The 26911-nt window shown below is 47.8% G+C and overlaps 2 protein-coding genes across 2 annotated transcripts; one reads left to right on the forward strand and one right to left on the reverse strand.

Moving 5' to 3' along the window:
• Positions 1-3738: 3738 nt before the first annotated feature.
• On the forward strand, positions 3739-25759 carry LOC135919542 (vitamin D 25-hydroxylase-like). The gene is made up of 5 exons (XM_070534894.1): positions 3739-3929; positions 4469-4593; positions 9805-10063; positions 10898-11088; positions 25581-25759. Exons 1-5 carry the CDS (start codon positions 3739-3741, stop codon positions 25757-25759), a joined length of 945 nt encoding a protein of 314 aa, XP_070390995.1.
• On the reverse strand, positions 21536-25252 carry LOC139057225 (uncharacterized). The gene is made up of 2 exons (XM_070535077.1): positions 25124-25252; positions 21536-25043 (listed from the first exon to the last, which is right to left on the reverse strand). Exon 2 carries the CDS (start codon positions 24927-24929, stop codon positions 22863-22865), a length of 2067 nt encoding a protein of 688 aa, XP_070391178.1. The 5' UTR covers positions 24930-25043; positions 25124-25252; the 3' UTR covers positions 21536-22862.
• Positions 25760-26911: the final 1152 nt, after the last annotated feature.

Consider the following 26911-nt stretch of genomic DNA (forward strand, 5'->3'; position numbering starts at 1 on the left):
CAGTGGCTATGATGTTGGGCTGCTGAGCACGAGGTCACGGGATCGAATCCCGGCCACGGCGGCCGCATTTCGATGGGGGCGAAATGCGAAAACACCCGTGTACTTAGATTTAGGTGGACGTTAAAGAACCTTAGGTGGTCAAAATTTCCGGAGTCCCCCACTACGGCGTGCCTCATAATCGGAAAGTCGTTTTGGCACGTAAAACCCCACAATTTAATTTTTAAAAGGCAGCGTTCACACTCCGAGCAGAAACGTTGGTTTCACTTTAGAAGGGCGATAAGGATAAGCACCTCCCCAAAATAGGGTACCGGCCTGGTTGTATATCGAGTCCACCATAAACATGTTTAGGTGTAGTGTCATTTGGTTGAAATGTACCCTTTTAGGTTTCAGCGTTTCGGTCCATTATTGACGTTTTCCACAAACTGTGCATTCCCATGAGAAAAAAACATATTGAAGGTGCACTATTATCAGATGTCGGCAGCATATATTTCACACTATAAACATTAATCTCAGTCTTTCTTTAAAGTCCGTTGGAGGACATCCCAAAATAGGATGGTGTCGGTGTAGCTAATAAAACAATGTTCAATTGTCTCTGGCACATCATAAAGGCGACAGTTAACAGAATAGACAAATATACCCTTCTTCAGTAGCTATGTTTTTACCGGGATGGTTTCACTATGAAGTTTATAGAATAATGTTTTGCAGCAAGGGTTTAAATACATTTTGTGAACTTGCTTTAGTACATCGTGGCCTGGCCATTTAATGTATAGTGATCGGTAAAATGTAGGCGGAAATAGCATGGACAGTAAATTTTTGAATAACGTTTTATGCTATAGAGAGTACAAGTATACAGTTGCTCAATCATGCCAACTGTTGAGGAAGTAGAACGTTATCGCTTGTGATATTCTACGTCTAATAACTCGCGCCAAGAGGAGTATCGTAAATAAACGTGCCATGTTCCTTAATTATAAATCAGCTTGCTGCAGAGCCAAGAACACGAAAATAGCAGACAGCAATTTATTGCAGCAAGATTGTAACAGGCAAATACATGAAAATGGCAAGAAACTGCGAAATGCAAGTAATACTGGTGTCACACGGCGCACTTTAAATCGCGATCAAGCCCGATCCGATTTGAATTTCTCGGTCGCGATTGGTTCTCTTGCGCAAGCTGGGCGAGGGAGCCAATCACAGTAGAGAATTTAGACCCGCTCGCAATCGAAAGTGCTCGTCTAGCACAGGCATAATGGAGAATGGTCAGAAATTAATATCGTGATGGCAATAACTATACACAAGCGAAACACATACAAGACGTGTTGAAACTATCCACATAGTGAAAAAAAAACTGCACAGACACGCCAGCAATTAATTTGCCCAAAACACACACACACACACACACATACACACACACACACGCACACACACACGCACACACACACACACACACACACACACACCCACCCACACATATATATGTATATATACATATATATATATATATATATATATATATATATATATATATATATATATATATATATATATATATATATATATATATATATATATATATATATGTGTGTGTGTGTGTGTCATTCTTCCCCCACAGCGACGTGGGCCAGTGGCGAGAATTATATACAGAGAAATGTACGACACAGATGCACTGCGTCAATCCAAGTGCATTTGCAGACTTCACCGCTGTGTTTGCTGCCCTCTTCGTCTTTTTCTCTGGTGTCTAAAAATATCCTTTCCACAAATTGCGCTGAATATTCAATAAAATGCTATTGCGTTTCATAGGAAGAGCCGTTAGATTTGATGAGCAAATGCCAGTGGTTTGGATATCTGTTTCATTCAAAGAAGTTGTGTTTGCGCCGGAGCTAACTCGATGGTGTGGGATGGCAGTTATTACGCTATCATTGACATTTCCAGTGGCCAGGACATTATCACTGACACAAATTTAGCCCGTTGACGCCATGGCACTTTCTATCGTTGAGATTTGCTTGGGATAGTTGAAATGCATGACTCTAAAAGCAAGGAAAGCAAATTAGCCTACGCGAATGTCTGATAAACCGCTTTCTTTTCTTGAGCGGCAAAAAATCTAATAAAGTGAACGCTGGTAAAGCAGAGTCTGATGACACGGAATCGCTCGGCGTCTACGCAAGTTGAGCTTTATGGCACCACATCATCCTTGATCTAGTCACCGTTATAGAGCGAGGCAATATACTTCAGTTGCGATTAACAATTTTTATTACAGGGGGTGTCATATACGAGAATAATACAAAAGCAGCGCCCAATGCCAGTTTCTAATGATGTTTTGATGATAGTAGTCTGTAAATGTAGTGTCTTAGAAGGTATGTGCTTTCATAAATATGGATGGGCTGAATAGCTGTAAGGCGCCGTTATCGACTACAAAATTGTTCGCACACACACAGGTGAGAGTTTGTATCATGAATATTGTTCCTTATACATTTTTTCTCACTCCTTTGTTTTCTCTGCTTATACTGTCCAATTTTTGCCTTTTATGCGTACAGTCAATAAAGAAAAACGCGGGAAGGTCTCGAAGACATCATCGTGGCGCACGCAGCGCGAAATAAAGTGGCGCGTTTCTGAACATTGATTCAAATGATGTTCTTTATTATGTTACAAGTATTAGGTGTCAATATTTTGCTTTTATTTTTATTCGTTACTGTGGCCATTATAGGTTGCTCACCTTTTGAGTCGTTCTGAGGTTCGTGATTTTAAGCCTCTAGACATAGCAGACCTATTTCCCGCCGATAATTCGATTGAAAGTGTATTTCTTGACTTTGTTTATCTCGGCAGCACTTCTGAACACTCTTTCTTTTTTACGGAAAAGGGCAACAGCGTTTCACCCAGTAAATCGCATGCTATAAAGCCTGCGCGATCAAGATAGCTTTCTCTAGCCGGTCCATTGATATGTCATCCTCTGATATGCATGGAGCTATCTATATCCTTCAAGCTCCATTAACTTTTCTTTAGTTAGCATCAATTGGGCACACCTTCTTAAAGCTGTGTGTGCATGGATCAGACAGGGGAATGCGTAGAGTATGGCGCAGTCAGTCCTGAGTTAATAACGCATCTTAAATTTTCGTGCCTTCGCCTTGCTGATACAAAGATTTACGACTTGATAAAATTAACCCCTCCCGCTCTATTTATTAGAACGAGAGGCCATGTAGGTGTTGGTAGAAGACGAAGGATGTTTGCAATTTGCGCGGGAGTGCCGACTATCAAGTACTTTTTCTACTGCTTTCTAATCAACTGCCTCTTGCTTAACTGATTGAGAGAGACCTCAGTTTGGTCAAGGAGAGTTGAGAAATGGCCCATGATCAGACGTTCCCTTTCGGTTTTGTGGCCACAGTAGACGGACAATGATACCATTTTCTGGTATTGGTTCATGCGTGCAAAGTGTCAAAAACAGTGCGTTTGCTTCGAGGGAGCAGATACTTCGCGCTGCACTTTGATTTGCGGTATCTAGCATCATTTGAAACGTCACATTTCCCGCGTATCACACCTGGTCGTCGACAACAAAAGGGTGTCACAAGTGCTATTCCACCATTTTTTTACGACGTTGGTGGTGACGAAGCCATTGACTATTAATGCACAACGTTACGTGTTTCTAGCTGGTACAAGAATCGGTACACGTGTGCGTGAACAGGACCCTTTTCGAAGCACAATATTTTCTTACAGGTCGCCAATGGTGTAAGGCCTTCTTTATCGGCTACCATGTGGTTCTGGATCGCAATTGGAGTGCTCCTTACTGTCACTTTGCTCACCGCTTTGAGGAATGGTGACAAAGACAAGCGTTTGCCGCCTGGTCCGAGTGGCTTGCCGATACTCGGCTATCTTCCGTTCATCAAGGGACCGTATCACGTTGCTTTCAAACAACTGAGCGAACAATATGGACCCCTTGTAAGGTGAGCGCCTTCAACTTGTCAAAACAGAGCAGCAATGACTGAGTGTAGCACTGTGTTGGACGATTCATCGTACTTTGCAATTATTGTCGGCACTGTTACTATTTTAGGGTGAAAACGTATCCCTTGCATGTACATGATTTCCATTTGAATAAATTTACTCTGTGCTCATTTGTACAGCGATTTCTTTTCGCTTGCGTGAGCATATTGCAGTGTCAGTGTCGTGTATTGAATTACAGATATAAAGCAAGAAAGGAAAATGAGAAGCTATATAAGCTCTGAAATGCAGTTCAATTTTCCTAAATTTTATATCATAAACTATCTGCTTTTATTGAAGACGTAGGACAATCAACTTTCGTTAGCAATGACGTTTCTTTTTATGTTTTCTTTACTTCTGAATGAAGACGTCATTTAAGAATACAAGCACAACTTTTTCGCCAAGGATGCCACAATTTAACGAGCAGTAAATCTATCATGAAGCCTCATTTCATTACACAAGGTGCTCTGTTTGATTAGTAGCGCTAACATTTCGGTGTTCGCAGGCTCAGGCTCGGATTAAAGGATGTGGTTGTGCTTAACGACCTTCCTTCAATACGGGAGGCGCTTGCAAATCCTGACGTGCTCTATCGCCCCGACAATTTCATCTTCAGAGAACTTGGATACATTGGTAAGATGTTTCATCAATTTAATGCAACTTAGACCGCAATTGCCCACACGCTAGCGCAGCTTCTAGTTAAAAAGTTGTGGCTCGTGTGTCTGAAGCCAGTAATCGTATTTTGATAACATTGCATTTCAGCGCAAAATGGCGTCTTATGGCGTGCTTGTTTATCCAAAATCATGAGAACCAACCCCGGCAGACAACATTTGATTAACTTTGTGTTAAGGACAAAATAATTTAAGGATGTAGTTCACTGGTCGATTGGGAGTTATTTTACTCTGGAGTGCTGTTGACAACGCATGTTTGTTTGGCGAATATGGTGCAAGGTTGCAAGTCTCGTCGACAAATATTTGAAGAGCTTTACTCTCAATCTATCAATAAGGCATTGCGTCTAATGTTCGTTTAATAAAGAAGATATGCTTTCTTACCAGTGGAGTGTACAAAAGCTGATCCAAGTGAATAAAAGGAACTCATCCCTAAACTTCACCTCTGTGGAGCACTCGCCTAAAGTCATCATCGGAGCGTGGTTATATACCATGCAAAATGGTAGATATGGCCAGGGAATGGCCCTTCTAGCCCTCACTCGTGATATCGGAGATTTTAGACCCGATATCCCGATGATTGATGCGATGCTCGATGCGATGTTCGATGCTTCAGCACACGCATTCAGCGCAGCTGCATTTGAATTGTCACCATTAAAAACGAGGGGAGAGAGAGAGAGAAATGCCGGCAAGTTAACCAAGGACATGCCTGGTTAGCTATCCTACACTTGTGGAGGGCGAAGGGAGAAGATCAGATAGGAAGTAAGGATAAAAATACAATAGCAAGGAAAGTATAGTAAAATGCATGTATTTAGAGAGTGCCGCTGTGAGACTTAAGTTGGGCGTGCACTTTGATGAGTAAAAGAATGAAGATGCATACTAATGTTCCCATAATGACCTCATGAGAATATGAATGGCGAGTGCAGTGGTCGCTTTTTTACCTCGATCACATTATTTAAGTACAAGTTCTTTTGATCTCGTATATCATAACTCTGGTGGTGGTCAATTCGAAGAAAAGAGGGAACGAAATAAAGCAACCATATAAAGACTCGACAGCAAGGACACGCATTCCGAACTGTAAGCAAGGAACGTATACGAACGAAACACAAAAGAAGTTGTTTCGAAATTGTGATAACGCCAAGACGCCTTTCCAGGATGGTGCTTTGAAGAGCCAGCTATGGCGGATGTGAACATTTTATTCGTGCTTGAGCTGTTGCTGGTTTTGGCAATGGATATTAACTCACCATGCACATGTTGATCTGACGGTGGAGTTCTTGAATTTCCTTGATACAGGCATCTTAGCAATGAATGGAGAGCAATGGCAAGTGAATCGGAGATATTGCTTTCATGCATTACGAAACCTTGGCTTTGCGAGTAGACCTATGGAGAAACATATTCAGGTAAGTTAATGTAGAATGCGGCAGAAAAATATTTCGACATTGTGGCTAAGGCGAGATATATATTCGTTAATGGGTGCTAGAGATGTATGCCTGGCCATACGCCTAGCATGCTACTCCTGATGACAAAGGTGATGCATGTAATGATCCAATCACGAACAATGCACACGAAACAACATGCACGACAAACGAAACAAAACAAACAAAACAAACACAACAAGCACAAGCACACACGGTGACAAGCAACTAAAGCGTGTGGTTCAGTGCAGTCTCTGACAGGACTAACGACGCCTCTGTTGCACGCAAAGCATTCGCAAAGCTGCTCCAAAGTCTAAGAATATGTTGCATGTCGAAGGAGCTGCCGCGTAAACTTCAAGCAGGTTTGAGAACTGCTCTTTTGGGGTCGGAAAGCATGTTCAGACGCAAAAAAACTTGATATAGGTCATTGCACACATTACACCCGCTACACTACGTCGATCGCGTCAATTGTAGGTTGTAAACCATAGATTGGGTAGGCAACGTTTAAACGAATGCCATGTAGAGGTGTGGCTAAACTTTCTTTAGGACACACATCACGATCATAACCTGAGGACATATCAAAAGTTAAACTGTGGAAACATCACTAGGCAAAAACATAGTTACCATTTCGGTTAGGTATATAGTAAGGAATTATATGTTTGACTTCCGCCTGGTTCCGCATGGTTCCGGAACAGCGTAGCCTTCGTTGTATTGGATTTGAACCAAGTGAGATCAACATGACCTTTAGGGGACAAAGCATGTTAGTGCAAAAGAGATAAAGAAAGAAAGAGTTAAGAAAAAAGGAAGGAAGGAAGGAACGAAAGACGGAAAGGAAGAAATGCTAAGTACAATGAGGGGAGATGCTTTTCTTTTTTTGAAGTACCACTTATCATTGTGACAATTGTAACGCGTGGGTCACGAAATTCTTCCATTTACTAAATTCATTCTGGTTGCTCTCGTTCACTCAAAGTTACCGGTTGAGAGAGCTAAATGCTGAAACATTTTTATTCACTTAGTTGAATTGTAAATATGGTTAGCTTGGGCATGATTTCTGGCTTTCTTAGGTTTTGCGCAATATAGCATTTCCCTAGTCACATTCGGATTTGCAATATTCTCTTTCTGAACAAGAACAGGTACTTTACACTGAGGAGAGCTTACTTTCTACCAATACAAGGCATTCATCGTAAGCGCCTTCTTTTCTTTATTGTGTTTTTTGCGTTTCGATTCACAAGTTTTCACCGTAATCTGCCACATGTACACTATTTTTGTGCCCCTTTCTCTGAGAGCAGCTGCGATCATTCTCATTTCTCTGACACTGGCGAGGCAGCAGAAAATTGCTTTTATATACATGGCAGATGGTAAGAAAAGACGCGAGGGAAGACTACGAACAACTGAAACGGTTGCCAATTAAGCGCAGGAAAGAATGCATAAATTGCCCTTTAAACTTCGAAATCTAAACAAATTTGGACGTTTTTCTCTTTTGACGCGATTACAGGCGGAAGTGCTACATCTGGTTGATCTTCTCTCCTCCCAAAACGGAAAGCCTACTATGGTGGCCCTACATCTTGGGTCAAGCTTGGCCAACGTGATTTCGGCACTGATGTTCGGACAGCGCTTTCACTCTGAGGAACCCGGGGGTCGTTTCCTCGAGCGGCTATCCACCAAACTCATGCATAGCGAAAGCTTCTTCTCATTCATGGACTTCTTTCCAGGGATTCGGGCTTTGCTGGCTACAATCCCTAAGACAAGAGTTCACACTATGAAGTGCGTAATGAAGGAGATGGCACAGCTTGTGAAGTGAGTGTTTTGTTGCTATACATTTAGTATAATCGCCTCGTTATGGGGGGGGGGGGGGAGAGAGAGAAAGGATGTATAGAAAGGTTAACCAGACGTAGTTACAGTTGGCTACCCTGCACAGTGTTTATTTATGCCGGCTGGTTTAGACATGGAAAAGGTGAAACAAGTCGTACCTTGGACAAAAAGGAATAGTTGTAGAGACCAATACAAAGAACGGTACAGATATGTTGCAATAGAACTTTGGTTCGGGATAGTTCGTTCATTTTGTAAGTGTACACAGGGCTGCGCGTAAAAAAAAGAACGTACACATAAAAAACACGTAAAGGAGTAAGATATACAGGGTGTCGCAGCAAACTATAACCAGAGTTTAAAAATGTGCAAATAGCACGTAGCTTGATAGAACAAAGGTCTTTGCCATAGCTTGGAGATACTGAAACAAATTTTTTTCACTCCACCTATGTAGATAATTAGTCTTAATTAGTCAACTTCTCACATATTATAATTCGATGAAAAGTATCAATGACAAAATGGCAGAGTGACATGAAAAACTCCCGATACAGTTTTCTGTTCCTCCATACGTGCCACATAAAAGTGTTTTTCCGAGCGTGAAAGAAGAAAGCGAACACACGCAAAGTGCCTCGAGCGGCAGCCGCGCGGTACTTTCGCGTGCATGCAAATATATATATATATATATATATATATATATATATGCACCTTCATAATATAGCATATTCTTGCTTCAAGATGGCCCTGTTACACAGCGTCAACGTTCGTGTCTTAACATGAATTTTGCATGCCGTTTTAAGTATATGTTGCGGCGAAGTCTGCATTGGCGTCTTATTTCTTTTTTGCAGGGATGAAGTAACAAAGCGGGAGGGAAAATTAAACAAGCACGTCGATGTGGACTTCATTGACGGATACTTAAAGACGATTCAAGGAGAAAGCACTGATCGTCGTTACACTCGTGAGGAACATTATAGTCGCCCCTGTTAAGTTAGATTATGGGGTTTTACATGCCAAAACCACTTTCTGATTATGAGGCACGCCGTAGTGGAGGACTCCGGAAATTTCGACCACCTGGGGTTCTTTAACGTGCACCTAAATCTAAGTACACGGGTGTTTTCGCATTTCGCCCCCATCGAAATGCGGCCGCCGTGGCCGACCGCCCCTGTTAAGTGCAAGAAACGATTCACTGTTCAACTGTCGCTATTCGTTGGCGCGCTTTCAATGTGCTTCCAGGAATTACTGAAAGCACCATGTGGCACTGGTCCCCAAAAGTTGTCTGGTTAAGAATTTCACGGAAGCTGCATTAGTCCGTCGCCAAATTAGCGATATACATTATCTAGAGGGTTCAAATAAAATACGCTAATGTGCCGAGGGCTGGATTGGGAAAAGAAAGAATCTCAATGTTGGGGCGACAAGGGGGGGGGGGGGCATTCGGTTATATAAAATTCTGAAAGAATCTTTAACTCGTGTAACTACCAGCGCATCATATAAAGTGCGCCGAGTTTGATAACTGAAAATTTCGATTAAAGGCCTGGAAACTTAACGCATTGCTTGTAGTAACGTTTCTCATAAGAATCGAAGTTTCCAGTTGTGAAAACCGAAGAAAAGCTGTAAATTATGAATTACTATATTAATTAGGTTTTCACACAAATAAACTTTCATTGCAGTTTTTCGTATAAATACACACCGCAAGACCAGTAATAAAGGGATCAAGCTGTAACTTTCTTGATGTTAAACAGGGGGCTTGACGGGGTTATTGGAGAATCTGCCACCGCCCCTTTCTTGTTACCGTGCTAGTGGCAGAGTATGTGAATGGGTGGGGGGTGAGTTGTGGAGGGAACGTGCATTCTCTGCATTCAGAGGTGTGATGCAGAGCCGCTGCTATCTTGAAAGATGATTAGCTTAGATAATTTGTAACATACCAGTTTACTTCGCGAATAATCCGTATGGCTCCACTCCAGTGCAAAACCTTCAAGGAAATGTGGCCAACATCTATGGAGCATCGACAAACCCGGTGCGCAGAACCATCCTGTGGTGCCTGTACATCGCAGCCGCGGATCCGGATGGTTACCAGGCCACTCTGCAACGTGAGATCGACGCCATTGTGGGTAGCGAGAGGACGCCGCAATGGGAATACCGGCACCGCATGCCATTGACAATGGCTTTCATACTGGAGACGCTGCGCTGGAGGACTATCTCACCAATCAGCGTGCACAGAGTGTGAGTTCGCGGACAGCTGCATGTGCTAGGGATAGAGAACAGAACATTCCTAAATCTATTTTAAAGGGGCAGTAGCTTTAGTTTTGGTTAAAGGTAGACATGAAGGCGCAAGGGCAGCTACACCTCGAGCTGCGGCGCCTAAGTGAGAGAATAGAAAGTGCTTCACGTTGCAGAGAAATAACTGCTTGTAGTGCGAGTATACGTAACCATTGCTAAATGTTCCTCCACACGAAATTGATTGCTTTCTTTCAACAAGTCGCGTGCAAGTAAGACGTCGTAGGAATGATACCATGAATGCTTCCAACAACAGAAGTGAGAACAAAAATTGGAAACAGAACGATGATTTTTGGAGTGTGTGAATAGCTGAAATGCGTCACGTATAAGGCGTGTGAACGCATCCGGGCTCCTCCCTCGCGCTTTCCCGCCATCTGGCGGGGCCGCCGGGAAGACCGTCCATACCCTGTGTCACCCAAGTTAGCATCAAAGACGTACATTAAAGAGCGGCGCGTACCCCGTGGCACATGTCCAATGGCACGTAGCCACGCGGCTGGCTCACATATTTACACTGCCCTACATTCGGGGTCGGCTCACATTGTTAAGCTGCAGTATATCGGGGATCGACAATTATTTTTGGTGGGATAGTTGGATATTTAGATAACTGGATAGCCGAAAGGAAAACTGGGCTGATGATATTCACATTAAAGGATAATATTCACATTAAGAGTATGCGAGAAGCAGCTCATAACCTGTTTACCGCGCATGTTCTGTCCCAAGACTTTCATCTGTTATTGCTGGATTAAGCTTAAATGTTTTTGCTACTCTTTTACATCACAGCGCAGGTAGGGACACCATCCTGAGTGGGTACCACATTCCCGCTGGTACCTTTGTGGTGCCCAACTTGTGGAGCATTCACAACGACTCTACTCATTGGCGAAGGCCATACATGTTTGATCCAGTTCGATTCCTGAAAGCTGACGGCACTGAGATAGAGCAAAAGCCACAGGCGTTCCTGCCTTTCAGCCTTGGTGAGATGACGTTGAGTTTTTATGAAAATGAAACAGCATGTCGTATTCGGATAACAGTGCAGGATATAAAACTCTCTGCTCTCACTGTTAAAAGAACGAGAGAGAGAGAGAGAGAGAGAAAGAGAGAGAAAGAGAGAGAGAACAAATCGCGAATACAGCAAAATTTACCTCTTACTTATCAAAATGGTTTTCAGGGCATACGAGATTAGAGAATGTGGTTTTCATACGAACGTCGTTTGATAGAAGGGTGAACTGCATTCTCTACGCTAGTACAGAGCTTTTTTCTACCAAATAAACGCATATGAACTTTTGAAAGAATACACCTTCACTGTAAGCTGACCTTGTGCCGATGATTTGTGTCTCTAAGGCAACAGGGGGGAACATAGGCGATCCCTTACTTATTTCTTTTTGCACAATGAGAACAGAGAGTACTATACCGTGCGCTATTTAAATACTGTAACTAACTTAAGCGATCACCAGAATTTCAAGTTTCTCTGCAAGCTCCAGTGTGTTACATTCATAACAAAAGCATCAAGCATATACATCTTGGCCACTGTTTTGGTTAGCTCCCTGTTACCTTTGTGTGCCCATACATTATAAATTTCTTCTCCTGCGGACGGTAAAAGGAGTTGGAATAAATGAAGTAACATCACTTTCTACAAAAAATTCTGAGAAGTGTACTGAGATGACCCTGTGTGTTCGTCAATTGTGCTGCGGCTTAGTGGGAGCATTACGGCCAATTTTAAAACAAATTCGGTAACCAGCATTCCTTTCTGTTACTCCAGTGGCACCACTGTTACTCCACGCGTACTCAGAACTTCCTTGTCACTTATCTACTTATTCTTGTTTTGCGTGAATATTTCTTTCACTTTTGCAGATTTTTTTACTTGGTACTTTAGTTGCGAAACCCTAAGTTAGTAGGCAGCACCCGTTTCTCATATGCCCTTAATCTCTTGTCTTATTTTTGCGCTGTTAGCCATATTACGTCATCCTACCACAAGCCCAGCTAACGTTCATTTTCCAGCACGACTTCAAGTTACGGTGTGACATTAAATTTTGGATAATTTGTTTATTAACAACCATTTATCTACGCAAAGTGAGTGCTGCTTTACAGTGAAAATATTCTCGGATCCTTTAAGCTCTTTCTTAAACTGCACTATCCACATATTAAGCACGCAACACTCATAGTCGGTGCCAGTGAGGTTTCGGCAAAGCTACCGTGAGTCTGGACCAATTAAAGAGACCTTGTGATGTCCGCCAAACGCCGTTGATCAGTTGTCATCCAAGTACAAAGAAAATAAAACAAAAAGTCCTGACCTGCATAAACCCTTGGCAGTAGCAACAAAGTCACAGCGGCAGCTGTGACGGTGCCGTGTAAACTGTTATACTTAAGAAAGGTTGGCAAAGCGTATGCAGTGCGTCTACCATGCGCACCGCGTTTTCGAAACAACAACAACATCAACAAAAAAGGATCCTTCTACATTTCAAATTTGTAGGAACACCACTGTGACCACAGTGTCTCCCTTGAGTGCGACGTTTAAATTTTGTTCAAGCTGAATTTCTTCCGCAGTGCCCCAACCGTCACATAGACGTGAATGGTATGTGAAGGGAAATGAAGTTCTCACCGGCTCGGTTGAGGTTTGCCAAGTTTGGGGGCATCCAGCACTACCGACTTGGAAATTCTTTGCGGGCAGGCGCTGTTTCCTTACAATACTGGTCTGTACATACTGTATATTCAGAAAGAAGGCACATCTTCATCGAGAAATACATAGCATTCAGAATCTACAATACGAACTCAGTCATTGAAAGAATGTCATTTTCGAACCACACACGATTGCAGGTATTGTAAAGAGTGCCAAACATGGTCAACAACGCTCCACCGAAGTGCATTGATATTTTGCCAGCGGTGGTATGCGCGCATTGCGGGAACTCAAAGGCGATGAGCTTTTTTTGTCTATTCACTGCAAAAGCAGAGCACAAAACCTTCTCTTTCGCATTGTGTTTCTGCATGCCAGGCTTTCTTTTTTCCTTGAAGCGAACTCCCCTAAACCGCGCGTTTGGGGCCCTATGCAAAGCGATTGCTATACGAGGAATGACAATGTCGGTTTACTACGGGTATCACACGCTCGCCTCTATCCGATGCTCTACTCAACATATCCTGCTGTCAACGTAGAAATAAAATGTAGAGAGAGAGAGAGAGAGAGAGAGAGAGAGAGAGAATGAAGAGGAAAGGCAGGGAGGTTAACCAGATATGAGTCTCCGGTTTGCTACCCTACACTGGGGATGGGGGATAGGGGTTAGAAAGATGACAGAGAGGAAAACGCTAAAAAAAGGAAAAAAAAACACGCACACATGGAGGCACACACACAAAAAGGCGTTCCAGTTAAAGTCGTTCACTCAGGCCGGTAGATCGCAAAAAGCGCAATAGCGCTTGCACGGCCTTCTTCTGTGACGGTAGGTCCTTTCGATGTTGTAGAATTCTGTTTTCGGATAGCGCTTGGTCGTCCAGTTTGTCAAGTTCGTGGCGAAGGCATGCCCTCTGTGTACTGTACTGCGGGCAGGCACACAGAATATGGCCAATTGATTCTTCATGGCCGCAGTGGTCACAGGTTGGGCTGTCGGTCATCCCTATGCGGAATGCATAGGCTTGAGTAAAGGCGACGCCCAACCAAAGTCGATATAAAAGCGTGGCGTCTCTACGGCGAAGCTGTGATGGCGCTCGAAGACTTAATGTTGGGTCAAGTGAGTACAGTCGCGTGTTTCTTAAATGTGGCTCATTCCATTGCGACGCGGTGCACTGCCGAGCAAGTAGGCGGAGCTTCCGTGCTGCGTCAGGTCTAGAATGAGGAATCGGGACGCAGCGCTCCTCAGTATGGGCTGAGCGGGCAGCGTGATCCGCCCGTTCATTGCCGATAATCCCGCAGTACTTGGAAGCCACTGAAAGGTTATCTCATGGCCTGCTTCACTTATATGTTGCAAAGTCTCTGTAATATGGAATATTAGTTGCTCGTGTGGTCCACGTCGTAGAGGTGACAGTAGAGACTGCAGTGCCGCCTTCGAATCACAGAATATTGTCCATTTATGTGGTGGTTCATCACCAATGTGATGAAGGGCAGTAAAGAGCGCTGCGAGCTCTGCTTCCGTCGATGTTGTCGCGTGGGTCGTCTTAAACTTGATTGTTGTAGCTTTCGCCGGTATGACGATTGCCGCCGCGGTGCTACTTGGAAGGACAGATCCATCAGTGTAAATATGCGTAGAATCACGGTAGTTCTCGTACAAATGTAGTAGCGTGAGTTGTCTAAGGGCTGGCGATGATAGATCAGCTTTTTTCGAGATACCAGGTATTGTGAGGTTGATTTTTGGTTGAGCGAGGCACCATGGAGGAATCGAAGGTCTCGCAGCCGGGGTAAAACAAGCTGGCAATGATTCGTCATATGCGTTTATCGTGCGGCTGAAAGATGTGTGTGGTCTGTCCGCTGTTAGGGAGGCCAAGTGGTGACGAGGAGTCCTGGTCAGATGCCTTATATGGGTCCTGAGCACTTCAATTTCAATGTGGGTCTTGACAAGGTGATCTCCAGCGATTGCTATCGTAGCCACTGTTGAAGCACTCTGAGGCAGGCCTAGACAGATCCGGAGCACTTGACCCTGAAGACTTTGTATTGTGCGTAGATTTGTTTTACCAGTGTTGTTTATTGCTGGCATGCTGTATCGCAGAAATCCTAGGAAAAGCACCCTGTACAGTTGCAACATCGCACTTGGCGACATTCCCCAGGTCTTGCCAGCGAAAAACTTGAACAGGTGGCAGATGCCTGTTAACCGTTTTTTCATGTATGATACGTGTGGGCTCCATGACAAGTCCCTGTCGATTATTACACCTAGGAACTTGTACGATCGGACCCGTCGTATTATTTGGCCATTTATCATTACACTGTAGTTGGCCATGGGTTTGCGCGTAAATGGCACTAGTGCGCATTTCTCTGAGGAAATTTCCAGGCCTCGATTACGAAGGTAGAGAACAGTTTGTGTGGCGGCTTTCTGGATTCTCGCTCGCAGCTGTAGGCGTGTTACTGCAGATGCCCATATGCAGATGTCATCCGCGTACATTGATACCCTGACTGTGGCTGGCACGTGCTCAAGCAGAGCAATTAGTGTTAGATTGAATAACACGGGGCTAAGTACACCGCCCTGGGGGACGCCGCGGTAGCTATAATGTAGAGAAGTATGGCCTTCCTCCGTGCTTACAAAGAAGGATCGCATGGATAGATAGCTCCGTATCCATTGAAACATCCGCCCACCCACTCCTACCTCTGCGAGAGCAGAGAGGATGGCTTCATGCGTAACGTTGTCATACGCCCCTTTAACGTCGAGGAATAAAGACGCGCAGAGACGCTTACGGCATTTCTCATGTTGAATGTAGGTGACCAGGTCGACGACGTTATCGATCGATGATCGACCGCGTCGGAAGCCCGCCATGGCATCTGGGTAGGTGTTGTGGTACTCCAAGTACCACTCCAGGCGTCCTAGGACCATCCTCTCCATTACCTTGCCCACACAGCTCGCCAACGCGATCGGGCGATATGATGAGAGCTCCAACGGCGACTTACCAGGCTTCAGCAGTGGAACAAGGCGACTTGTCTTCCAGGTTGTTGGTAGCGTGCCATTTCTCCAAGATTCATTGTAAACCTCAAGAAGAACACCTCTCGCTCGCTCCCTCAGGTGACACAGAGCTCGGTAGGAAATTCCGTCAGGTCCTGGCGCTGATGTGCGGCTACACAAAGCTAATGCTGCCTTAAGTTCGTGGATCGAGAATGGTAGATCCAACCGGTGATCACGTGGTGGCGGACAGCTGATCGAAGGCGACGAAGTGTTGGTAGCTATGAGTTGGCCGGATAATCTGGCGCAGAAATCCTCTGCCACGTCAATCTCCGATCTCTTTTGAGAGAGGGCAAGTGCCTTGAATGGGAATCGCTGTACGGGAAGTGTCCGCAGTCCGCGCACCGTTCTCCATAGTTGCGATAAAGGCTTGCGTGGATCTAGCGACTCACAGAAGGCAGCCCAACGTTGCGATTCGAGCTTGTCTAACCGGCGCTATCTTCTTTTGCGTGCGCCTGGCGGTCCGTAGATCGTCCATTGTTTTCGTACGTCGGTACCTTCGTTCAGCACGTCGTCGGATTGCTCGAAGTCTTTCTAGTTCCACGTCAAATTCGTTCAGTTTCGAAGAGCATGTGAGAGTGCGCATAGTGTCTTGCACCGCGCTCTTAATTGCCTCTTCCAAGTCGAAAGATGGATTGGCGTCGCAGTGGTCTTCCATTATAGACTGAAATTTAGGCCAGTCCACTCTTTGGATCGTATCCCGTATTTTGGAAGGGGACAATCCTCTGATCTTGATGTACGTGGGGATATGGTCACTTCCGTGCGTCTCTATGTCCGCAAACCACCCTGCACGTCTGACAAGGCTTCGTGAGACGAAAGCCAAGTCAAGACAGCTGCTGTAGGTGGAGCCACGTAAGAAGGTAGGACTTCCATCATTCAGCAGCCAAAGTTCATTACTGGAGGCGAAAGATACCAGAGCTCTGCCTCTTGCGTTGATCATCGGACTTCCCCAGAGTGTATGATGGGCGTTGAAATCTCCAATGATGACCCAGGGATTGGAGGTTGAGGAAAGGATGTCTTGCAGTCTTTTGTAATCAAATCGACTTGACGGAGATAGGTAGGCGCCCACGAAAGTAAAGGCCAAATTCTTTTTCCTTACGTTTAGGCATATATATTGATTATTGTCATTAGGTGGTACAGGCTGACGAGTGTAGGTGAGGTCACGGCGAATACACACCAAAACCTTACTGTTTTCATAAACAGTTGACGACATAAATAATTCATATCCAGAAAGCCTGATTGTGTTCGTTAAGTTCGGCTCGCAAATGACGATAATGGGAAACATATTGGCGTACACGAAGCGACGGAAATCCGAAAGGCGCGCTCTGAGTCCGCGTGCATTCCACTGGAAAATAGCTGCTTGTCGGACCTCTTCCCTAAAAGACCGTGGCTGTGGAGCCATGATCTACTCAAGGGTTGCCAGCACCGGACTCAGAGCGTCCAGTACTTGAAGCGCACTTCTGGCAGACGGTGTGTGCATGTTGCTTAGCAGCACGCGAATGGCATTCATTAAAGGCCTAATAAGTGCTATCACTTGCTCATCTGTGTTCCGCGACTGCTCGGGTACAGCACCTTGCTGCACTGGGGGCGGCTTCTGCTGCGGCTCCTCTGGCGGTCGTGTACGTGGAAGTGGCGGCCATTCCTTTGTGGAGAGAGATCTGGCAGTTTTCTCCCTTCCAACATCGGTGTTCGGAGGGCTGGAAACTTTCGCTGGTGATGCTGCTTGACGAGTTGACTGTTCTTGAAAACTTGATGTTTTCCGTCGTGAAGACCTTCGACGGTGACGTCGTCTTCGCCGTACTTTCACAGCAGCCTCTTTGTGGGTAGAGTTGTCTCTCACCATTTGTTTAAGAATGGTGATCTCTTTCTTGATCTGGGGACAGTCTTTGGAGGAGGCGCAGTGATCACCCTGACAGTTAGGACACTTCAACTTGATTGCGCTGCAGTTGTCTTCTGAGTGGGGTTCGGCACATCGAGGGCACACGGCCGAATTTCTGCAGACACCCTTCACATGGCCTATCTTCTGACAATTGTAGCATTGCATTGGTCTTGGAATAAATGGGCGAACCTGATGGCGAAAGTGGCCGACCTTCACGTAGGGTGGAAGGCAGTCGCCTTTGAACGTTAGTCTCACACAACGTGTGTTGCCGAGGCGACAAACATGCACAATGACGTTGCGTTCACTTGCTGGTTTTATAAGAACTGGGAGGTCTGCATTAGGAATTTCATTGTCAATGTCATAGATGACTCCTGTTATTGTGGCACCATTCGTTGGCATGATGGATCGGACCTTGATGTTTCCCAGCTGCGTTACATGTTGTAGTATGGTCAGCGCGCTCGGGTTCATCACATCAATTGCCAGGATGTTTCGCCTAGTGTTTATCCTGACATCCTTAATCTCGTTTGGCACAGTGTTTTCGAGATACACGGAGAGTGCTTGCCTGTTGAGGACGCGCAGGTTGTCGGTAGCGTTCTGTGGCACAAACAGGATGGAGTGAGGCCATCGTTGAGGCGCTGTTTTCACTGTGTTCGAGCTGGACGCCGAAGATGAGTTGATAATCCTTCGTTTGGCCTTGCGGTACTGGACAAGTCGAAAGCTGTCTTCCGAGGACTCGTCACCTGATGCGGAGTACAGCTCTGTGTCCTCGCTACCACTCGATGTATTTCCTCGCTTCCTCGAACCGATGTCCGCGGGTGAACGGGAACCGGGAGGATCCTCGGGGTGTTGTACATCCATCACCGCGATGGAGGGGGCGGTAGACCCCACAGGTGCAGTGAGAAGTCCAGAAAAGCACAGAGACGGGCGAGATGTGTTCCGCAAGAGAAGCACTTCGTCTTCCTCTGAATAAAATGTAGAAAATTGTGCACAACTCATTGACCTGGGATTCGAACCCAGCACTTGTATACCTTGAGAACCCCGTTTCCCCCTGCCATAGCGCGCGAGCCCATCAGCATTAGCTCAGAACCGCTTCTTCTACATGCGAGAAGCGTAATGGGCCTCTGAGAACGAAGTAGCTGTGATGTCAGTGAGTGAAGCATTGACTACAGGTGTTTTGAAAAAGGCGGTAACGACAATGGCCAAACGAGAGCAGGGAGAGGGTTGGCTTGGCGCGGAAGAGAAAAACGATTATTTGACGGCGTATAGAAGAAGAAGAAACTTTAGTAAAGAATAGTCCGGCAGTTCTTGATGTGGTGGCCTCAGGTGACGGCTCGAAGTTCTTGGACTCGAGCGGCATCTTCGGCTTGCCGGACGGCCCAGAGCTGGTCTGCCAGCTCTGAACTTCTGATAGCCGCCTCCCAGCGGCGGCGACGCCTACGGAGAAGGTCCCCGGCGGCTCCCGCATCCGGGGCGGCGTCGGGAAGAACGGAGCTCGAGCCTTCTACTCTGGCAACAGCCGCGATTATGGACGCGTCGCCAACGGAGCTGCTTTGATTACCGTTGTTGCCGGTACACTCCCAGAGCATGTGTCGCAGCGTTGCTCTGCGTCCGCATGTTTTACACGCGTCTGTTGGGTACAAACGCGGATAGCAGTGGTGTAAGATAGCGGGGCTAGGGTAGGTGTGTGTCTGGAGCAAGCGTAACGTCACGGCCTCGTTCCTGTTCAGTTTATCGTGTGGTGGCGGGAATTTGCGTCTTTCGAGTCTGTAGTGTTGGGTGAGGTCTCTGAACGTGGTTAGGCGATCGCCCCACGCCCAGTGTGTTTCTTGTTGCTGTGTTTCTGTTGTAGTGTCCCGATCCGGCAGATCCGATGCCCCGCTCTCGGGGGCGGAGGCGGCCACATAATCAGCGGCGGCTCGGCGTGTGAGACCTCGAGCCGTGGCGTGGGCCGCCTCGTTTCCCGCTAGCGGAACATCGGTGTGTGCCGGGGTCCAGAGGAGGAAGACCGTAGAATTTTGGGGTTGCGAGGGCGAAGACGAGTCCCCGTCGTCAGAAATTCGGAGTATGCGGGCCGCTTCCCGCGAGACACGACCGCGCGCGAAGCCGCGGATTGCCGCCTGCGAGTCGCTGATCACGATCGCAGCGTTCGGCACCGCGACGAGCGCTAGGGCTATCGCGGCTTCTTCGGCCGCTTCCGTGTGTCCCGTGGTCACCGTGGCGCTCGCGAGGCACCTACCCGAGCGGTCTACAACCGCTATCGCGTGCGCGCTTCTCCCTCCTCCATATCGCGCCGCGTCTACGTACACCGCCTCGTTGCTGTTACCAAACTTCTTCTCAAGGTCGCTTGCTCGTTTGTTGCGTCTCCCGGCGTGGTGCGTCGGGTGCATGTTCTTGGGAAGCGGCGGGATGATCAGGCGGTCGCGAACAGAGGCGGGAACCGCCATCTTTTCTCCATGCTGAGTGTGGTACGCGATGCTGAGCGACTCGAGGATGCATCGACCTGCCTTTGACCTGGATAATCGTTCGTATTGCGCAATGTCGTGCGCCTCGATTAACTCGTTGAGAGAGTTGTGAACTCCGAGCTCTAGAAACTTGTCGGTGCTCGCGTTGAGTGGAACGCCGACCGCCCTCTTGAAAGCCTTTCGGATCATGCATTCGACTTTGTTTTTTTCGGACCCGATCCACCTCAGGTAGGGGGCAACATACGTTATGCGGCTTATCGCGTACGCCTGCACGAGACGGATCGCGCACTCTTCACGCATACCATTGCGTCTGTTCGTGATGCGACGCAAGAGTCGGATGGTGTCATCTACCGAACGACGAAGTATTCGCACCGTCTCTCCGTTATGGCCGTTTGCCTGCAGGTGTAACCCTAGGATTCTAATTTTCTCTACGTGCGGTACGGGAGTACCATCTGCCAATGTAATGCGTATTTTGGAATATTCCCGTTCCTGTTCGCGCAGGGTTTTACGACCTCTCCTTGTGGGTTTGTAGAGTAAGAGTTCGGACTTGGTAGCCGAGCACTCGAGGCCCGTTCCACGCAAGTAATTCTGAACCGCATCTACTCCTGCCTGTAGCGTTCGCTCGACGTGACCGTCACATCCCCCTCCGGGAACCCAGAGGGTGATGTCATCCGCGTAGAGACTGTGATGTAATCCTTCTATTTCTGTTAATTTCTCGGGTAGACCAAGTAGAACTAAATTAAAGAGTAATGGTGATATGACGGATCCTTGCGGCGTGCCGCACGGACCCGTCTGAAATTCCGGTGATTCCTCGTCACCGACGACGACGCATGCGCGCCTGCCCGTGAGGAAGTCTCTAACGTAATTATACATTCTTTGGCCTAGTCCTAATGTTCTAATTGTTTTTAAGATCGCTTCGTGCTTAACACTGTCAAAGGCCTTTTTAATATCTAAGCCTAGAATTGCCTTAGTGGAGCTGGTAGTGTCGTCTACGATCTGGTGTTTAAGTTGAAGCAATACGTCCTGTGCGGAGAGGTTGCGGCGGAATCCTAGCATGGTGTGCGGGAACGCGTCATGATCTTCGAGAAAGTCGGTCACGCGGGTGAGAACTGCGTGTTCCATGACTTTGCCGACGCAAGACGTAAGCGAAATCGGTCTTAGATTATCGAGCGTAACTTGCTTGCCAGGTTTAGGAATCATGATAACGCGGGCCCGTTTCCACGCTTCGGGAAGGGAACCCTCTCGCCAGCACTCATTGACGTAGGCCGCGAGTCGGGAGATTGACTCGTCGTCTAGGTTTCGGAGAGTCTTGTTGGTAACCCGGTCTGGGCCGGGCGCCGATCGAGTGTTGAGTTCGACCAGGACTAACCGAATTTCCGATTCGCTAAATTCCGCGTCCAGTTTCTTGTTTGTGACGCCGTCGTACTCAGCGTACTGGATGCTTTCTGCTTTCTTAAAGTAACGGTCACGTATGGCGTCAAGGAAGTTATCGCCTTTATAATCTCTTAGGAGTCTACGAGTCTTGTGGCCTTGAGCGGCCCGAGTCTCCTCCGGATCTAATAGGTGTCTAAAAAGGCGCCAAGCGCTCGCCCCGGTCATCTGCCTCTCGAGGCCGTTGCACGTGTCTTCCCATTGTGCCCTGCATACCTGAAGTGCGTGTTCTTCGATGTCTCTGTCTAACTGCGCTATGCGTTTGCGCAACGCCTTATTATGTCTTTGGCATTTCCATCTCTTTAGGAGGGCTCGCTTTGCTTCCCACATGTGTAGGAGCCTGCTGTCAATTATTTCGAGGTTCGCCTCGGGCGGAACCTCGCTCGTTGCTGCACCTACGTCCCTTCTGAGCGTCTCGGTCCACTCGTCTATGTCCGTAATCGGCTTATCGCCTCGCCCCGCTTCTTTTCGTTTCTTGCGGAACGTGTCCCACTTCACGAGCTTGAGCTTACGACCTTTGCCCTCAGGGTAAGTACCACGACCGCTCGGGCCCGTGTCTATCGTTATCTCGATCAGCGCATGGTCGCTTCCCAAATCTTCCTGCGTGTTTTGCCAGTGCGCTGTTGTTACATTTGAAACAAACGCAAGGTCTGGTAACGTATCGGCACTCACGCTGTTCCCTCTGCGTGTAGGATCGGCGGGATTCGCGATCAGTGCAAGCCTTTGGTCTTGCGAGTCTTCCCAAAGGTGTTTGCCCTTGGGTGTTTCTCGGGTGTAGCCCCAGGCTCCGTGGGGCGCGTTAAAGTCGCCCGCAACAAGTAGAGGCTCGCCGCCGGAAGCCGCGCGCGCGGCCCGCAGTAGGTCCCCGAATCTGTGCTGCAGTGTGGGTTTACTATACACGTTAAGGACGAATAGTCCTCGGCCGCTCTTAGGGATTAATTCTACGAACACGTGAGGGATATTTACGCAGGCAAGCTCTCGCTGCGCCACAGTGACATTACGCCGAACGAGCACGGCGGCGACCGGCAACGGGCGTGGCGGGGGAGACGGCCGGCGCGGCACCATCGCCCCCGGCCCAGCGCCGCCCGCCACGCGGGGTGTAGCCCGTTTCCTTCTTTGCCTGCTCTCCGTCGCGGTCGCGTCTATGGCTTTGTAGCCAGCTAGTTTAACCGGATGGTTTGTCTCCTGTAAAAGGATCACGTCTGGTTTTGTCTCGCGGCTGCGTATGAATTGCTGGAGATTCCCCCGCTTCCTCCTGTAGCCCCGGCAGTTCCACTGCCAGATTGTGTATTGTTGTTTCCCAGTGTTAGTGTGCTTCGTTGCGTGTGTAGCCATGGTGATGCCTGTATTTAATTTAACCCGTCACTATCGAGGCGACTTGGTTGCTGCTGCGGTTGCAGCTGCGGTTGCGTCTCTACGTCTGTGAGCGTGTTTTGCTGCTGCTGATTGTGTTGTTGCTGTCTAGCGTATGGCTTGCTCATTGTTCTGATTGGTCTGCCTGCAGCTGGCGACAGCCTCGTTTCTATGTCGTCTATGCGCACCAAGTGCGCGGCGAACATTTGTGTTATTTGGTCAGAGAGCTTAGCTAGCGCGGTATTGAACATTTCGTTCATAAGAGCCGTCTGTGTTGTAAAACGTTCCTCGAGGCTCTTCTCAATATTGTCCACACGTTTCTGTAGTTTCTCATAACGGCCGCATCCCTGTTTGCTGTCGGGTCTTGCGGGATCTAGTGCGATCCTTTTCGCGGTAACTGGTCGATCATCGCGTTCATCCGCCGTCTCCCTCGAGCTTCCCTCGTTGTCCGTGTCCATCCCGGCCGGCTCAGGCCGTGATGGAGTCGGTGATCGAGGCGCTGAGGTCGGCGGCATCATCGTTTGACGTTGCGATGGTTGCTGCGGTTGTGGAGCCTCGCCTTTCAATTTGATATTCTCCTCTCTAAGGAGCGCATTTTCGCGTTTAAGCTCTGCAATTATCAATTCTAATGGCTCTAGACGTTGTTTTAGGACTCGCTCTATCGCTCGCTCGAGCTCGTTCCCACCGCCGCCGCCAACAGCGGGCCCGCCAGAGCGGCCCGCCGAAGCGCCTCCGCCGCCGGGAGAAGCGGCGACAGCCGCCCAGCTCACCTGTTGCCCAGTGCTCTTGTGAACTTGCTGCTGCCATGGCTGCTGCTGCTGACTTTGTTGGTTGATGTGGCCCACAGCTGCGGTGCCCAGACCGCCGCCACCGCGCGTCATCGACGTACTTCCCGGCCTCTGTGCTCGGTTGCGAGAGCGGGATCGAGATCGGGATGTTCCCGCACGGCCCTTCCCGCCGCGGCTAGTCGAGCGTCCTCTTCGGTTGTCGGTGACTGAATGGCGGTCTATCTTTGGAAAATTGAGGTAGTAGCTGTCGTTGCCATTACAGTCGCTGCTGCTGTTGTAACCGCTGCCGCACGCTGTGGCTGCTTCTTCCTCTTCTTGTCTTTTTCGCTCTAGTTGGCGACGCTTGACTACGTATGGGGTCTTGTACCTCGCCTTGCACCTGCGGTCTCCCGTGAAGTGTCCCTTGCCGCACAGTCGACACCGCGGCTCGCATTGATGGTCAGGCGACGGATTGTTGCGTCCGCATCCACGGCAAATCTTGTCGTTGGGATTGGGGCACACGTCGGCGCGGTGTCCCAGCCTGCCGCACTCGTAGCACACGTCAATCTGCTTCCTGTAGAGGGAGCATCTGACAAGCATAGGTCCGTAATATACGTATCTCGGTACGTGGAATCCGTCGAACAAAACGATTATGTTGTCGGTGTTGCTCATGCGTTTCGCGTGCAGCACTCCGGGGTTGCGCTGCGTTACTAGATTAGCGATGATGTCTGCCGGGCTCTCGCTCTTGGAAATGTTCCTAATGAGGCCCTTGGAAGTGTTCTCCGGGGCGGCTTGATAGCTATTCGCCTCGAACTCTCGGTCTCCGATGCACAGCTTGCTAATGGCTCCGTAGCGTTTGGCTCTGTCTTCAGACGGCGTGCTGAGCACCACCACGTTCTGTTTAACGTTGAGGCAGATGCTATCTTCGCCGGCCGCTTCTCTGCCTACACCCGCCGCGTTACGTAGGCAGCAGTAAATGCGATCCGTGCCGTAATCGCGCACGTTGAAGCCGCCTCGAGGGCGTACGACGATTTTGTAATCGTCCGGCGGTAACTCTGGCATTCGGCTTGCCATGGCAACCTGCTGCACTTGACGGGCGTACTTCCTTTTGTACTGCGCTGTGGTGACTCCCGTAGTCGATGTGGCTACCGTCCGTGGCTGCATGTGCACATGCTGGTTATGCGCCGACTCGGTCGCACCGTCGGCCTGTTTCTTCCTCTTGACATCGCACCACCCCGCTCCCTTGCCGAAATCTTCCGGCCTAATATCTGTTCCTTCGACCTGTACAACTTCCATTGAACGTCAGGAAAGGCCTGGCACCTTGCCGTCGGAGTCTGGGAGCTCCAATGAGGTCCGGCGGCACGGTAGGCTTGGCACGCCCCGCCGCCGCGGCGGCCGGGCAATAGTAGCCTACGTGGAGATAGGCTTAGCTCGCCCCGCCTGCGTGGCGGGACAAAAGGCGTTGCTTATCGGCCAGAAGATGGGCCCACCTGGCGAAACTTGGTGTCGGGGGAGTCCTGAAGAGTCCGCCGATCGCTGGTAAGAAGAATTACCACGAGAAGCTCGATAATCCGCCAAAAACATAGGAAAATAGAGGAGCCGACACGAAGCACGCCTGCACTCCGTTCGGAATTTATTCGGAATTTATAGCGAGTACGATGACGGGGGTAAGCTTCGCCAAAGCCCACAGAGTATACAAGTTAAAGAGCATCGCACGCGTACGCCAAATTCCGGTTACGTACCGGAACGTGGTCACAATTAAACCCTTAAAAATCACGTTGCCAGTATAACAAGCTTAAGCATATATAGTTACACAGCTTATGTATAACAACGGGCATTTTGTACCTCTACACTCCTCTCAAATACCCTCTTTCTTTCTCGCACAAAAACAATTAAAAAACATCTACCGCAAGCTCCAGTTACAAAACCAACTCTCTTCTTTTCTAGGCAGGCGTGCGTGCCCTGGTGAGACTCTTGCCTTGACGGAAATTTTTCTATACGTGACAACTTTGCTTCAGAAGTTCCGAGTGCTTCCAGAAGAAGGCAAGCTCGTGTCGCTCGCATCTGGCATGGCACCTAGGGCCGCTATCGATCACACACAACGACTGCTGTTCGTAACTCGGTGATCCGCCGCAATGTCTGCGTACGTCTAGGCACAGAATACCCCTATGAAACAGCCGTCTTTATCTAGCCAATAACACGAACCAGGTTATTTAAAAAAAAAACCAATCGCAATAAAACATCACAAACAAAGATATCTATTGCCACGCAAGTAAGATAGCTAGGGGCTTGTTGAAAACCATATATAATGATAACCATCTGGGTAATCGCGAGATAGAAAGACATAATCCAGCATAACCCATCTTTCGATGATTGTCGACGTTAATGCGATTAGCACGTAAGCAATGTTACGCACCACACCATATTGCCGGGGACGTCCTTATTGAGACTCTGCAGTGGAGATTTTCACGGCTTCGGCTATATGCGCCTGTTTGCGGGATCGGCCCTCTTTGCCATGCCTCGCCAGGGTCGGCCATAGCCATGGCGACATGCCCACCTGTATGATGACGACGCAGTGACGACGATGGAAAGACGAAGAAGAGATGTCGTAAATGTCGATGATCGAACGACGGAGGCGATGCGGCGAGGATGGTGTGACGACAATACGATGATGATTCTGAAATGAAGACAACGGTGTAGCGGCGACAGCGTGATGATGACAGCATGAGAACAATGGGACGACGACTGTGTCACCACATGGCGTGAAACAGTCACTGCAATTCTGGCCTCTTTGGAATTTTACAACAAAACACGCACATGGTGTAGTTACATACTTATTTTCTTAGCTTGCGAGAAATGTTTCGAAGATTTGTCAAAATCATTTTTCAACTTCACCGTCTTAGCTAAAATGGCAAAAAAAATCATGATTTCGAAGTCAGTCAGAGGCAGTCGTTCAAAGACCAGTCTGGCAATTTTTCAAAAACGTACTGTGGCTGACATAAATTTATCTTCCTGTGGGCCAACAGTATTAGTGGCGCACATTTATAGACAAAGAATTTTGACGGAGTGCAATGTGGTAGTTTTAGTTTGATAGGCCATTGAATATGTAAAATCTGCAAGTCGTTAAAACGTTCTTTTCCACCTTTAGCGAAACAACTTTTTTCTTCTAGAAGCCGTGCTAAGTTTCACAAAACGTAGCTGGATTCCGTTCTAGAGAGACATTTTCTCACCTGATACGAACATTTTGCTGAACAGTAATGACAGTCGGGACCTCCTTA

This window comes from Dermacentor albipictus, chromosome 3 (genome assembly GCF_038994185.2).
Source record: "Dermacentor albipictus isolate Rhodes 1998 colony chromosome 3, USDA_Dalb.pri_finalv2, whole genome shotgun sequence".
Lineage (NCBI taxonomy): Eukaryota > Metazoa > Arthropoda > Arachnida > Ixodida > Ixodidae > Dermacentor > Dermacentor albipictus.

Excerpts from the sequence above, each read along its gene's own strand:
- LOC135919542 (XM_070534894.1), top strand. The coding sequence starts at position 3,739 with ATGTGGTTCTGGATCGCAATTGGAGTGCTCCTTACTGTCACTTTGCTC. Across the intron at positions 4,594-9,804 it reads CAGAGAACTTGGATACATTG|TGCAAAACCTTCAAGGAAAT; the intron begins GTAAGATGTTTC and ends GCTCCACTCCAG. Across the intron at positions 11,089-25,580 it reads GTTCCTGCCTTTCAGCCTTG|GCAGGCGTGCGTGCCCTGGT; the intron begins GTGAGATGACGT and ends CTTCTTTTCTAG.
- LOC139057225 (XM_070535077.1), bottom strand. The coding sequence starts at position 24,929 with ATGGAAGTTGTACAGGTCGAAGGAACAGATATTAGGCCGGAAGATTTC.